The 15489-nt window shown below is 59.4% G+C and overlaps 1 protein-coding gene across 22 annotated transcripts in view; it reads left to right on the forward strand.

Moving 5' to 3' along the window:
- The first annotated feature begins 231 nt into the window (after window positions 1-231).
- ADGRB2 (adhesion G protein-coupled receptor B2) overlaps window positions 232-15489 on the forward strand; it is a 36923-nt gene continuing 21665 nt past the window's right edge. For 7 of the 22 annotated variants that reach the window (XM_082397592.1, XM_082397582.1, XM_082397580.1 and 4 more), the window contains exons 1-2: window positions 3743-4019; window positions 7747-8551. In XM_082397592.1, coding sequence (XP_082253718.1) covers window positions 3930-4019; window positions 7747-8551 — 895 coding nt within the window. In that variant the 5' untranslated portion in view covers window positions 3743-3929. Of the gene's footprint in view, window positions 896-3737; window positions 4020-7746; window positions 8552-15489 lie in introns of those variants that run through there. The other 15 variants (XM_082397577.1, XM_082397594.1, XM_082397578.1 and 12 more) reach the window with 7 other exon arrangements.

Here is a 15489-nt window from a genome sequence, read left to right on the forward strand (position 1 = left end):
CCTGTATGCATAAGCATATGCAAAGTTCAGCTCACACGACTGGCACCTGCATGCACACAGGGATATGCAATTTGCAGTGCACATGGGGGAGGGGGGCAAATGTTTCAGCCCTCAGGGCCCCGAGACCCTGGCTGCGCGAGATGCCTTACGCCTGGGATATCGCTGGAGGGGTGTCGCGGGTCGCCTCAGCCTGCGGTCCGGGAGGCCGGGGGCGGGGCGGGGTCTTACCCGGGGCTTCTCCCGCGCCGGCGCCTGGGGCCCAGGGCGGGGAGGGGGGAGGGTGCGCTTGGCTCGGCTGGAGCTGTTCCCCCTTTAACAGGAGGCGGCGCGCGTCGCCCCCACCCCCCCCCCGCCCCTTCTCCGGCGGCTCCTCGCGCCCGGCCCAGCGCGCGCCTCCTCCCGGGCCCGGCCGGCGCAGGCGCCGCGTCCCGCCTCGGCCGTCACTCGGCCCCGCGCGCGCTGCGGGCAGCGGCCGGAGCGGCCGGAGGAACCCGTTTCGGCGGCGGCAGCGGCAGCGGCAGCGGCGCTCGGAGACCGAGGAGGATGCGGCGCCGGCTTGCAGAGCCCGGGGCTGCGGCCGCCGCCCGCGAATAGGAGGCGGCGCGCAGCGCGGGCGGTGCTCTGGGCGGGGGAGTGGGGAGCGGGGGGTGGGGGGCGGCGTGGCGAGGAGGCGGCGGCAGGAGCCCTCGCCCAGCCCGGCGCCCGCCCGCCCCGCGCTGCTCCGCGGCGCCTTTTCTGCCCCCGCCGCTCCGCGGAGCGGGAGCCTCGGCCCTCTGCGCGGCTGCAGCAAGCTGCCCCGCGCCCCGCCAAGCCCCCGCCTTAGGGATGGCAAACTTGCGCCCCGTGGCCGCCTCCGCTAGCGCCGGCCCCCGCTCCTGCTGCTGACGGCGTCCAGGTGAGTGCTCGGCCCCAGACCCCGACCCGGCCCCGCACCGAGCCCTCCTGTCGCGGTCCCGATTTCCGCACCGGCCCGGACTGGGGGCGCTCCCCCAACCCACCTCTGCTGAATTCTCCCCCGCCCCAACTGAGTTCGTTCAGCCTCTATTTACCCACTCTCGTCTCTCTGGGAACTAACAAGCCTGGGGCCGAGGTCCCCTTCATCTCTGGCGAGTCCCTTTTCTGTCCCCCTCCTCCTTACCCATCTCTGCCAAAACCCCTCGCCCCCGCCGCCAGTCCTCACCCACACCTACCCCCATCGCTGTCTCGAGTCTCTCCCTATCTAAGCCTGGATCCAGGGGTGCGCCCTCCCCCTTGATTAGAGCTCCTCTCTCCAACCTGCAGCTCGCCTGTGTCTCCCCGCTTAATTCCCCCTCCTCGTCTGGAGCCGGACCCTGCTCCTCCCCTGCACTTCATCTCTGCACAGAGTCCTTCCTGTCCCCATCCATGCCTGCCTATAGTTACTGCCTTTCCCAGCGCCGGTAACCCAACCATGCTTCCCCTCTTATTTCTGTCCTGATTGCCCCCTCCCCCACATCTACCCGGAGTCCCGCTATCCCTCGCCAGTCTCTGCTGCAAGTCCCCTCCCCCTCAGCCTGGACTTGGGGCCGTGCTCCCCATGTCTGCTCTGAGCCCCCTCCTCTCCAGTCTGGGAACTCGACTGGCCTCGCATCCTTGCCTCCCTTGTCCATCTTTGGTCGGAGTCTCTCTGTCCATCACCCATCCCTCGCCTCCCACCCCAGGGCATAGAGCTGGGCACCAAACACACCCTCCCGCAGCCCCGGGGGCTGGCATGATGCGGGGGCGGGGGGGGGCGGGTTGTAGGCCGTGAAGTTGGCGGCCACTTCCGCAGTCAGCTCGGTCCGAGGGAAGTCCTCCGCGCCACGGCCAGTGCAGAGCTGGCGAAGGGTCTGGTGCCCGCGGGGGGAGGGGCTCCCGGGCCAAGAGATGCTGCCCGCCTGCCCGCCTCGCCAGCTGCCGGCCGGGCCCCTGGGCGTCCTCTGGCGCCCCCTGCCCGCAGCCCTGGACCCGCCTTCCCCTTTTCCTCCCGCGGGCAACCCTAGGTTTCCGCAGCCCGAGCAGCAGTGGTGGCTGCGGGGCGCTGGGAAGTCCCTGTGGAGAGGAGGCTGGTGGGCGAGGCCCGGTGCCCTCTCTTGCTAGCCGTGCCAGAACAGCCCTGGTTGTCTGGCCTTATCCTCTGGGGATGAGGTGTGGGGTGGGGTGGAGGGCTTATCCCAGCAGCAGTTCAGGGCACAGACCAGCAGGACTGGCCCCTGGATTTGAGGTGCTCTGGTTGGGCTCGTTTGGGCTTTGGGCAGGTGTCCCCAGGAAGCCTCTATCTGTCTACCCCATGGCAGTACCCACTAGGTGGGGGGGCAAAGGTGGACTCTGTCTGGCTTGGGCATGGAGTAGGCAGTGGGGGAGTCCACTTGGCCCTGGGACAGAGCAGGGACCTGGGGAGCATCCCCTGAGCTGCCACAGGGGTGAGTGAGGGTCAGTATGAACTCTGCAGGGCTTGCCCTGGTTTGCTGGCGGGGGGGGGGGGCATGAGGGAGGGTCTTCTCTGGACCAAGATTGACAGAGAGATTTCCCCCCTCTTCTTCCCTTCTCTGCCTTCTCTTCTTCTCCTCCCCTTTTCTCTCTCCTTCCCCCATCACTCTTCAGAAGGAAAGAGGTCCAGCCTGGGGTGGGTGTGTGCGGTAGGCATTTCTGTAACCCAGAGTGAGGTCCCAGCTAGTCTCTGCCCTCTTCCCTCCCTCCCAACCCCCAGGTAATGGAGCTGAGTAGTTAGGAACTCAGCTTTTTGTTGGATGACCTGGGTTCAAAAGCTGTGTGACCTGGGCAAGCTATATAACCTTTTTGAGCCTCAATTGGCCCTCCATAAAATGGCTCAGTGATAACTGCCTCATATAGTTGCTGGGAGAAATGATATTAGGTTGTTTGTATAGAGTGTCTGGCACCTAGTAATGCTCAACAATGATAGGTATGTTGGGCTGTTTCTCTTCAAGGCCAAGGTCAGTCCCCTCTCCACTCCACTCCTAATCCCAGAGTAGAAATGCAGAACAAGTTCTAGTGACATCGCTCCAACCTCCAAGATAATAAAGCCAGAAAATAGCTTCAGGTCCAGAATGGGTCCAGGGAGCCTTTGACTGTTAGTCTCCTCCCTCCCTCACCCATCCTTCAACACCCCACTAGATTCCTCCGGGATCAGAGGGGCATCAGTGAAAGGCCAAGGCCTCTGAGGTAATGGTTCAAGTGTAGAAGCTGGGGAAGTGGAGGAACCAAGTCAAGGTCCCCAAAGGTAGGCTACCTCTTGGGGGGGGGGCGGCCCACGTGGGAAATCAGCCACAGAGGAGCACATGGGGCACAGAAGAGCCTCTACCTACCCCCAGGAGGAGAGATGCCAGCAGGAACTTTCCAGGGCAGTTAGCGCTCCGGGTCAGAGTTAGGCGGCGACCTGGCCAGAGGGCCCCAAGAGTTTGAAGAAACCTGGCTTTGGCGGGCAAGGGGGAGAGAGGAGGCTCGAATCCGTGACGTTCTGCTGGCCTGGAAGCCCTCTGGGCAGTGTGGCTGGGCCTGGGTCCCACCGGGGAGTGGTAGCCTCCCAGCCTCCCGCCTGCCGGGGCAGCCCTGACATTGGGGAACAAAAGCTTTCGGTTCCTGTAGCAACGGCGGCTCCAGCTGCTGCAAAGTTCCGGGGAGGCGGGCGGAGGGCGGCTGAGTCACCGACCCCTCCCCCGCCGCCCGCACGCACGGCACCCCCCCCCCCGGGGGGGCTGGGGCCCCGCATCCTAGTGGTGTGTCGGAGGCCCCTGCCCCCCTCGCCAGACGGAGAGACACTCTGCCAGCCGGAGAGGGAGGGGCTGCACTGGGGAGGTTCGCCCCCTCCCCTCGGTCCGGCCCACCAGCTCCCAAGGCTGGATGGAGGGTGTGTGCCTTCCTGGGTGCCAGAGCTCCGGGAGAGGGGTGCTTGAGGACCCCGCCCCCGGCCGATGCAAGGGCAGGGGACCTCGAGGCCCGGGGGTCTCCGCCTGCGTGTCGGTCTGGGCTCCGCCGCGCTGCGAGCGCCCGGGAGGCGGAGGGTGAGTGACGGGCAGGCGAACTGGGGCTGCCAGGTGGATAAACGCGACGGATGTGCGCACCGACGCGCCCCCTCCCCCACCCACCGCCCCTCCCCCGCCCGCGGCCGGGGCTCCCGGCTCCCGCCGCCCGGCGCCCCTGCTCTCAGCTAGCGGGAGGCTAGGGGTCGATCCCAGGGATCCCGGAGACCCAGCCCTTGCCCTGAGGTGCCCCTCCCCGCCGCACTACGCCCTATGCCTCCTCCCACCCCAGTCTTGTTTTGGCCCTTCCAGCTGCTGGAAAGCCTCGGAATCCCTCACTGGTGCAGAAGGGAAGCCCAGGCCTGTGGGATCTGGGAGGAAGGGGGCATGAATGTGTTTGGAGAGAGGGTGGGATTCTCAGGTTTGAGGGGGTCAGGGGGGCATGCGGTGAAGGGGGCCAGTGGCTGGCGGAGGGGGTTCCTGAGACTGAGATTGAGTTCCTCACCCATCTCCGCCCAGACAGGTCCTGAGGGAGGTGGCCTACTGATTATCCTCTCCATCAGCCTCCTGACCCAGGAAGTTCTTCCTCGGAGGTGACCTCCATACCCCTCCTGTCTAGCTCTGTGCGTGGAGGGGTCTGTGGTCTTCCTGGGCTTGCAGGTGGCAAAGCTACTCTGAGGTTTAGCCCAAAGAGCCTTCAGAGGTACCGACCTCAACTTCAGCAGGAAAGAGGAGAGACTGTGAGGTTCTGAGAAGAGGGAGGGGGAAGGGGAAAGGATGGTGTGAGCGCTCTCCCCGCGGCAGGCTCTGTGCTGGGAACTCACCAGGAGGCTGAATGAGAAGGTGTATGCAGTCCTGAGGGCAGGGATCATGTCTCCACTCCACAGAGGGGGACACTCAGGCTCAGGAAGGCTGATCACGGCTCATAACCACCTGAGCTGCCTGTGAGGCCAGGATCCTTCTAGGTCCCTTCCCAGGGGAGGCGGTCTCTGACCCAGCTTGGAATTGGGCTCCTTGCCTTATTTTGTGGATGGGGAGTGATATAAAAAGGGGCCCCAAAAGGTCTTATGTCACAGCAGGAACAGTGAGAGTCATATACACCCAGGGTGTAATTCCAGAATTGATGTGAGGGGAGGTGTCTGAAGGAGACTGAGTGGAGGAGGGGGCTTGGGCAGGGTTTAGAGGTGGCTCAATTCTGGAGAAGCCAGGCTGTGGCTCTGAAGGATATGGACCTAGTGCTTCTTGATGGGTTGGAGCTATGGACTAGGGAGCAGGGGAGGCTCAGGAGATGGGACTGGGGGCCTGAGCCCTCAGTTTCAGGAACACCAAGGAAGGAGCAGCAGATCAGATCCTGCCTGATGCTTAGCTGTCATATGCTGAGCTTCAAAAACCCAAATACCTGTGTGTTCACGCTAGAGAGTATATTTGCATCTCTGCACGTGTGTATGAGTGTCTGGCTCTTGACAGCCTGGTACATGTGAGTGTGTGCACCTCGTGTGCATTGAGTTCACTCATCTGTGGTTTACTCCGATCTCTGTGCATGTCTGTGTGCACGTGTATCTCTTCACAGGCTGAATGCCTGGCTACACACGTGTCTGTGCATCCATGCTTTTGTGTGCATGTCTGCAGGGCACAGGGGTGTTGGTGTGTTTGTGCGTGGAGATTCCCTGCCCTGCTCTAAGTGGGGGAGACAAGGCCAGTTATAATGAGGCCCCACCTCCCCTCCACTGAGCTACAGCCATGGCCTGAATTTTGCAGCCTGCTTAGAAATAATTGGGGGCAGCGGGGGGATTGGATGTCACTCATCATCAGCTGCTGGCTTCCCTGGTGCCGCAGCAGGCTGGGCAGGCTGAACGGTTTGGCACAGTCATGATGTGGGGTGGGAAGGCCAGGGGTCTGGTCCCTTTTCCAGCTCTGTGCGGGGCAGAGGAGACACAGCCTATACTGACTTCTGCTGAAAAACTCCAGGCAGGTCTTTGGAGGAGGGTGGTGTGGCTCCTTCCTTGTAAATGCGCCTGTCTAGAGCCTGCCTCCCCACCCCGCTGTGGCCCAGGAGGGGCAAATGTGTGTTTGCGCTTGGGGCTTGGGCCTGGTTCAGAGAGGCAGCACGTGGGATCTGGGGCAGCGAGGAGTTCCCTGGATGCTGCGCAGGAACTGGAATTCTGGGATTCTCATTCCTTTCCCACCCCCCCCACCCCCCCACCGCCCCGCCTCTGACCACTCTTTAGACTCCTGAACAGCCACAGGAAAACCTGTCCCTGGGGAGCAGCTGTGTCCTGGCACAATCTAGCCACACCCTGTGAATTATCCTATGTTTGTGATTCAGTTCCCAGAGCTAATAGCTTGGGACTGAAGCGTGAGGAGCAGAGAAGGGGACAGAGCAGGAAGCTATGTGTGGATACGGGAGAGACCGGGCTGGGGCCTCAGGTCCTGGGCTCCAGTCCCAGCCTGGCTTCTCTCAGGTGATCTTGAGCAGATTGCCTCCCTTCTCAGAGCCTCATCTTTTCTCCTCTAATGCGGAACAACCAGGCTCTGGGGGCCCATCCAGTGCTGTGAGCTATGCTTTGGGCATGGAGGAGGGAGGCAGCGTGGACCCCGCCTGGGGGCAGGGCTGGAAGCGGGGCTGAGCCTGGGCACTACTCTCTGCTACCTGGACAGCTGGGGTGGAGGCTGTGGGCAGTGGCTCTGCCCTGGCCTGGTAGGTGCGAGGCACCTGCAGCGCCACCCACCCCCATCCCTTGTCCACTCTGGCGTGACTGCTTTGTGTGTCTGTCAACTTGGGTCCTGGTTGCCCTTCCACACCTGGAGTACATGCACAGCTGCTGGGAGCTCAGCTTAGTGCTTTGGGGGCAGTTAGAAATCAACGGATGCTGGTCTCCACTCCTAGGAGCTTGAAGACTCATGAGATGAGTGAGCTAGCCCTGGGGACATAGCAAGGGCTAGTGGTCACGATTGGGTGAAGCAAACTTTCAGGAAAGGGCTGTGGGAGCTAAGAGGAGGGAAATGGCTTGGTGGCCTCCCCGGGGGTAGCAGGCCCTGCGCCAGGCCTTGGAGGATAACACCATGGTGGGAGGGGAAGAGGGGTTAGAGGGGAACAACTGCACCCATTTTGCAGATGCCTCTCCCCCTTGTTTCCAGCAGGAAATCCACAGCAGCGGTAGTCATGACGTTCACACTTGTGATGCCCTCCCATGGGCATGGCTCAGGCTGTGCTCAGTCCCCAGCACACCAGCGGTAACTCCTCCCCTTTCTCTCCCACTCAGTAAAGCAAGTGAGTGAGAATAACAGTGTTCCGGGAATAACCTTGAATTGCTCTGATTTATAAAAAAGCAAATCGTTGTCAAACATCGCTACTTTGACAATTACCTCTGGATTATGTGTGACACGCCTCACAGCTGATCACGACACATTGCGACTGAGAGCAGCAGTTCTGGAGGATACAAGTTGCGTGGTGGGGCTGGGGCTGGATCTGAACGTCAGGCCGAGATGCTGGCAGTTGATGGGACCGATGGAGGAACCACAGAATAATAGTCACAACTAATGTTTCTTAAGGGTTTACGAGATTCCAGATGCTCTCCTGAGGGCCTTCATTTCTCAAGTAAGGGGCTCAGAGAGGTCAAGTCCCTTGTCTAAGATCACACAGGTGGACCTGGGTGACTTAAAAGAACATAGTCTTCACCACAAGGCCCACGACCTGCAGCTAGCCACAGGAGATTCAGAGCCCATGCTGGCTGCACCTGGGGCCACTGACCACTGTCTCTCTCCACAGGGCAAGGGACATAGGATGACCCCAGCCTGTCCCCTCTTACTATCTGTGATTCTGTCCCTGCGCCTGGCCGCCGCCTTCGACCCCGCCCCCAGCGCCTGCTCTGCCCTGGCCTCGGGCGTGCTCTACGGGGCCTTCTCACTGCAGGACCTCTTTCCTACCATCGCCTCGGGCTGCTCCTGGACCCTGGAGAACCCGGACCCGACCAAGTACTCCCTCTACCTGCGCTTCAACCGCCAGGAGCAGGTGTGCGCCCACTTTGCCCCCCGCCTGCTGCCCCTGGACCACTACCTGGTCAACTTTACCTGCCTGAGGCCCAGCCCCGACGAGGCGGAGGCCCAGGCGGAGTTGGGGCGGCCAGAGGAGGAGGAGGAGGCCGCGGGGTTGGAGCTGTGCGGCGGTTCGGGCCCCTTCACCTTCCTGCACTTCGACAAGAACTTTGTGCAGCTGTGCCTGTCGGCCGAGCCCTCGGAGGCCCCACGCCTGCTGGCGCCCGCAGCCCTGGCCTTCCGCTTCGTCGAGGTCTTGCTCATCAACAACAATAATTCCAGCCAGTTCACCTGCGGCGTCCTGTGTCGCTGGAGCGAGGAGTGCGGCCGTGCGGCTGGCAGGGCCTGTGGCTTTGCCCAGCCGGGCTGCAGCTGCCCTGGTGAGACAGGGGCCAGCCCCGCTACCACCACGCCTCCGGGTCCTCCTGCTGCCCACACCCTGTCCAATGCTCTGGTGCCCGGGGGCCCAGCCCCACCTGCCGAGGCCGATTTGCATTCCGGGAGCAGCAATGACCTGTTCACCACAGAGATGAGATATGGTGAGTCTGAGCAGGGCCCAGGTGAGGTGGGTGTGTCTGGAGGGCTGATGGTGCCCATCTTGGCGGATACTGGGGCATTCATGTGGTTGTTCACCAATGTCTCCACTGGGTCCAGCCTTGTCCCGGTGTTGGGGTCACCAAAGTGGATTGGGGTCAGACCTCCCTCTTGAAGAGTTTGCAGTCTGGGTGGATGAATGGGGGCATAGACCCCCATAGACAATGCAGTGTGATAAACCCAGGGAGGGGACCCCCTAACTGGGCAGTCAGGGAAGGCTTCCCGAAGGAAGTGATACAAGAACAGAGATCAGAAGAACAAGTGGAAGCAAGCCAAGCCAAAGGAGTGGTGAGGGCATTCCAGGCAGAGGGAGCAGTGTATACAAAGGCCCAAAGCTGGGAATGACGGCGGCGGGCGCTGGCACTGCAAGTTGAGAAGTTTGCCTGGAGGCTGTAGTAGGCAGGGCGCAGGGACATCTTCCTGCCCACACGGGTCAGTGGTTTTTGGCTGTGGCCCCAGGGTCAGGGCAGAGGAAGGCACAGAAGAATGTGCCTGGGTGAAGAGGCCTGAGCTTCGAGGCTGCCTTGGAGGGCTGGCCTGGCTCAGCTCCCAGCGTCCCCTGTCTCCCCCGCTCTGGGCCCACGTCTTCTGGGACCAAGGCTGCCAGCTGCTAGAGCTTCCTGCTGACTGGGCAAAAGCTCTTCAAGCCCTTGAGTCCTGCCTGCTCCTGCTCCCACCCAGCTCCCTCAGCCACGGCCACCTTCTGCCAACCCTCCTTCCTGCAGCTTCAAGGCCCCAAGATCCTTGGCTGGGTCCTAAGTGTCTGCTGAACAGGGCTGGGCCAGGGACTGGCCAGGGGTCCCAGGACGTGGGGGTGGGAGGGAGGCAGATCTGGGATCTGGTTTCCAGCTCTGGTACTAACAGGGAGTTCCCGCCCCTCTCTGGGCCTCAGTTTCCCATTTGGGATAACAGATGCTCGCCTACCATTGTGAGGTTGTCATGCAGGGATGGGTCAGATCTGGATCTGGCTGAGAGCTTTTACAAGGACACAGGGGGTCTTGTGTGAAGGCTGCTAGGAGTATTGGAGGGGTATGATCTGTTCCCACGCCTGCTTTGGAGACAGAACCCGAAAGTTGGGAACTGTCTTTGTTACGTTGAGTAGATCCTTTTTTTTGGCATCAGTTTTTTTGTCTGTAAAATGGGGAGATAGCCTGGTTTAATTAGAGGAAGTGTTTATCATGACAGTAGCCTCTCCCAAGGCTTTGGGGAAGAGCTTCTCAGCCTCCCTCATGAGACATCTGGCATCACACCCATCCATGGCAAATGCCCAGTGGCCTTGTTCTGGCCTCTCCCCTAGGCCAGCTTGGCCTCTCACAGCAGTCGATGAAGCCATCCGAGTGACAGCCAGGCCCTGGGCAGGCTACAGGCCCTGGAGGCTGGCCTGGGATTTAGTGCCTGCAGGAAGAAATTGAATTTTGCTTCTTTGTCGAACATCGGCGGAGAGCACCAGGCGTATATCAGGAGGTTTATGGCTGTTCCTGCCTGGCCGCCACTGCCTGTCACTCTGTGGGGGCCTCCCCCATTGTGCTCGGCAGAGGGCGGGTTCTTTTGTCTGGCTTTCTCTGCGGTCCATCAGCCCAGTGGTTCACAGTGGATGGAGCGAGGCTCTGCCCTCCTGGGCGGGCACCATCCGGGCAGGCTGCCATGTGGAGCACAGAGCCAGGAGCAGCCAGCTGGGCTTGGCTGAAGTCGGAAGCGGGAGTTGGTTGGTAGCCGGGGTGTCTTTAGGGGTCAGAGGGGGCTGGTGACGGGAAGGGCACCATTGTTCCCACCATCATCAGAGCCTCTGCAGAGGCCTCTGGGACTGAGGATGGGTGGAGATTGGATGCTGGTTGTTCCTGGGCATGAAGCCTGGTATCTTCTCTGAGCAGGGAGCCCTGGGCTCCCAACTCATGCCCCTTGTCCTGCTTGGCATATTGCCAGGCTGCTCCATGGGATGGCCTGAAGGGAGGGCTCTTGTAGGGAGTTATGGGGGGCAGGGGTGGTGGTGATGTGGCATCAGCCATTGGCTCACAGGGCACACTGGTGTCCAGAGTTGGGCTGGCACAGCCCCTTCCTCTCCCTTGTCAGGCAAGAGATTCTTCCTCTTTGCCACCTCTTACCTCCTGCCCACCCTCTCTGGGGCAAGAGACGATGGGCACACGACTCAGTTTGTTCCATGTGGCAGGGGGCATCTGAGGGCCAGTGGCATCATCAGGGCCTGGAGCACTCTGTGCCTGGTGGCGGCACCACGTTGGCCAAGCCCTTGGCCTCACCTCCATGCTTCTCTTCACCTCCTCCCCACTGGGCCAGTTGGACACGTACCAGCTGCAGGAGAACTGGCTGGCACATGGAGCTGCTAGCTTGAGGACAAGATTGGTGGGATGGTGGTGAGCAGGTGAGATCCTCATCCCAGCCCCTCTGCCAGGCACTGGGGCAGGGGAGCAGTGCTCAACTTCTCTGGGGCATCCCAGGTAGGATCAACGCAAGGCCAAGCGAGGTGGAGCTGGGTTGGTACTGGAAGAGCGATGAGGCCGGGAGCGGAGTGCCTGGGCCCGCCTCAGAGCTGAGTGCGTTTGACAAGAGGGTACAGACGCCTGTTAATTTCACGCAAACTGCCTTTGATAAATCTCTTGTTATTTTTGGTGAGTTGAGCCATAAATTTGTGCCATCTTGCTGCCGCAATCTGTTAAGTGGGGGGAGAGGAAGAAAGGGAAGGAAGGCAGGAAGGAGCTCCACGGAGGACAGGCACGGAGGCTGGCCGAGGCCGGGGCCGGAAGGCAGGTGGTAGAATTGGTACCAGCTCCAGAGCCCAGCTACAGGGAGCTGGTTGCCAACCTGCAGTTCCTGCCTGCTGACCCTCCAATCCTGAGATGTGGCTGTGCGGGGTGACATCTGGGAGAAAGTGTCCTTCACTCTTGCAGCCCCCTCCCTCCTCTGCCACACTCCCTGCCTCCCCCCAGGGGCACTGTCCCACCCTTGGCTGGTGGCTACTAGCCCACCATCTCCATCATCCAGGCTCCATTCCAGAGGCATGGGCGCCAGGTGAGCCTGTGGTCCCCTGAGTGTCAGGCCTGGGAGGCAAGAATGGGTTCAGATCCCCCCTCTGCCACTGCTGCTGTGTGACTTGGACAAGGCGCTACCCCCTTGGGGCCTCAGGACCCCCCGTTCTCTGTGTGTCACTTCCCTGATTCAGCCCCTAGGGACTCCCCATCGTGGCCCAGACTCCTCAGCCTGGCATTCCAGTCCCGCCCCTGACCCAGCTGCCACCTGCTTTCCCTCTGGTTCTCTCCCACCCTTTCAACTGGGGCTCCTACTGGCCCCAGAACCCCCTGCTTTCTGGCTTCCCTGCCTTTGCTTGGGCTGTTTCCCTCACCTGGAATGCCCTTTGCCCTGGGTTATCCTTTGCCCCATCCTTCCAAGCACAACTCAAGCCCTGTCTCCTCTAGGAAGCTGCCTCTCACCTGCCTAACCCAGTCCTCGACTGGCTTTCTCCTTGACCCTCAGGCTCTGCCATCTTCCTTTGGCCAGCATTGTCTGGTGGCAGAAAGAGGGGCCCTACCTTACCTGACTGTTTGGGGTGCAGTCATTGGGGAGGCAGGGCCTCTCTCAGAGTGGGGTTGGGGGAGACCTAGCACATGTGGTACGATTCCTGGAGGATCCTTCCAGCCCAGATCTCTGCTGCTAGAAATCTGTGTGCTCCATCATGGGATGGGGAGTGGGGCACAGACCACCCCCCCCCCACCCCCAGACATCTCAGAGGGGACTGAGTCCCAGCCAATCCATCACACACGTCTTCATTTCTTTATCAGAATGGAGTTTATGCCAGGCCTCGGAGCAGCTCTGAGTGAATGAGATCCGAGATGAAGGAGACACACCTTCTGCCCTCTGGTGGGGGAGAGTGACCACTAGTGTACAGTGGTGGTCAAGGCTACAGGCTGAAGTCACCCAGCCCCAGGTTCAATCCCTGATACCACCACTGACTAGCTGTGTGACAACGGGCATGTTTCCTCATCCCTATATCATCACCTGTAAAATGGGGATAGTGGAGTTATTCTAAAGAGTAATGGTGAGGATTAAGCAAGAGAATGTGGGTTAATGCTTAGCACAGTGCCTGGCACATGGTAAATCCCTGATAAATAGTTGTGTGTTGTCATAACTTAGTGTAATAGGTATGAATGTATGTGCTGGATGTCAAAGGAGGAGGAAGAGTGAGGGATTAAACCACAAAGGGGTGGGAAGGTGGTCTAAAGAAGGTGATTCTGAGTTGGGTTTTGAGGAGTGAATAGGAATTCACTAGCCTGTGAATTTTTTTCTTTAAATCGAATCGCTTTTGAAATTTAATACATTACAAAGAAATTTCATATCATCAATGGAAAAAGAGTATCACTTATCTGAAATAGAAGATAACCAAAGAAACAACAAATTCTAGCTAGACGTTCATCCCTCCTCTCAATTTGTTAGAAAGAGAAATTAGCACGTACTGGGGATGTGTTAAAGTCTCGGACTGCACAGAGACCTTCTTTCTCATGCACTTGGAAGGATTAAAAGTGAGGTGACCATATAATTTATCATCTGAGCCGGGACATTTTCGAGGTTATAAATGGGGGGAGGGGGTACTATTAATTCCATCAGGGTTATAGGCCTAAATCAGACTATCCCAGGCAGATTGGCAAATAGTCACTCTACTAAAATGAGACCTGGAAAGGGGATCACTTCCTCAGTCCGTGACCCAGTGTTATTTTATGGCACATTTGTGAGCCTCCCCAAGTCATTTCCCGGTGCAAGGGGAAGGGCTCTCAAGGTAAAGGAAGCAGCCTGTGCCAGGGCGTGGAGTGTGAACATGCTGGGGACAGGGGGCTATAGTAGACCAGCCTTTACCAGATGGTAGCCCCAGTGGTGGGAGATGGGGCCAAGGCTCTGACTGCTGCACCCAGACACTGGGACCTCACCCTGTTGGCCGAGGGCTTTAAGGCAGCAAGAAGTTGGGCGGCGTGGGGGAAGAAGGATGAGTCGGACGCGGTCCCTGCTCTTGAGGAGCTCCTGGCTACGTGGGGGAGGTGGCAGAGACCCAGCTAGCTCTGTTGGGAGGCTGGGCAGATAGGCGAGCAGCCTGGGGAGGAAGTCATTGGAAGGGGACTGGCGTTCTGGCTGGGTGTACCCAGTTGCATGGGGCTGCACAGGCAGAGTCTAGAATTTACAAGAGCCACCTTCCTCTGCCCTGGCCCCCCTGGGGTCCTGATGTTCTGCTGGGGCTGGGGAGCCATGGAGGGACATGACAGAACCGTGTTTCAGGGGGATCAGTGGGTGCCTACTTGGGGCTCTAGGGCCAGCCTCAGGGAGGATGCAGAGACCCTGGGGAGGGAGGACTGCTTTGTAAATTGCACTGCTCTCTCCCTGTGGAAGTGGTGATTATCATGGTTGTTTTTAACACATTCATGACAAAGGAGGCTGAGGGGGCTGGACTGTGTGGAGTTTGGGGGGCAGGGTCTGCGGAGCATGGGGTAGCAGGTGTGTGCAGTCCTGCTCAGATGGCAAAGTGCCTGTGCCCACCCTGCCTGCCAGTGTCAGGGGTGAGACCAGAGTGGTCCTGTGTGGTTAGGGTGGAGGAACCCTCAGGGATATTTGGTGTTTGCTGAATGCCTGTCTTGTGTCTGGCAGCTCAGAGCTGGGCCGGCTGTGCAAGAGGTCAAGGGAGATTGAAACCCTCCCTCAGGGGCCAGGAGAGGGATTAGCACAGGATACTCACAGCTATAGCAGAAGAAGGGACCTGCACACCCAGACCTCTGTGTAGTCAGCCTAGGGAGGCTTCCTGGAGGAGGTGGCATTTGAAATCTAGAAGATTTTGACAGATTGAGGTAGAGGAATGGCGTTCCAAGAGGAGGGAACACCATTAACAGATGAGTGGAAGGAGGAAAGCATTTGCATGTTCAAGGAATAACAAGAAGGGAATGGCAGCTCCTTTCATTGAGAGTTTATTATGCTCCAGGTGATCCATATCTCTCATCATTTAATTCTCATGATGAATTAGGAAGTGTCACCTCTATTCTCAGTTGGAAAATTTTAAGCTCAGAGAGGTGAGGCGACTTGCCCAACGGCACACAGCAAGACTATGCAGACTTGGGAATCAGACCTGCATTTGTCTGGCTCCCAAATCTACATCCTTCCCACTGACCCACACGGCCTCACAGTTTGGCTGCCTGGTGGGGAGGGGAAAACAGGACCGGACAGGTCAGCAGGGACCAGAGCATGCCAGGCTCAGAGGTTTACTGTGGTGGTAGCAGTGGGGAGCCACTGAAGGTTTCTCAGCAGGCGAGTGTGTGTGGCTGGGCTTCCAGAGGACCACTTTGGAGCCTACAAGGGAGAATCAGTCTCACCTGGCGGACGCGGGGCATAGATGCTCAAAGGAACAATTAATTAGGAAGAGATTTGAAAACGAGAATAGAGGCAAGTACGTGGGGGGCTGTGGGGAGGCGAGGGAGTAACTCGGGGTCCCATGGGAATCAGAGAAGCCGTCTCTGAGGAGGTCCAAGTTGAATTGCATTTTGTCAGAGCCAGCGCAGTTCAGCGTAAAGTGGCCTCTGGAATCAGGCAGGCCGGAGTTCGAATCCCACACCAGCCTCTCTCCAGGATGAGACCTTGGAGCCTCATTAGTACCTCATTAGTAAAATGGGAGAATCTGCCCTAATGAGGATTAAATGAGGTAATGTAGAGCATGCAGTGACTGGCACATAGGAGGTGTGTAGTAAATTATCTCCTACAGGGTTATTCAAAACAAAACAGAACAGTTTAGAGATCATCCGGGGTTGAGCGGGGAAGCGGGTCCCAGGCAGCAAGCAGCCAGGTGGGAAAGCTGACAGGTGGTAGGGCTGGGAGCACCAGAGTCCCTGGTCCAGTCAGCTCA

The sequence above is a fragment of the Balaenoptera borealis genome, assembly GCF_965194805.1.
Source record: "Balaenoptera borealis genome assembly, chromosome: 1".
NCBI classification, from domain to species: Eukaryota; Metazoa; Chordata; class Mammalia; order Artiodactyla; family Balaenopteridae; genus Balaenoptera; species Balaenoptera borealis.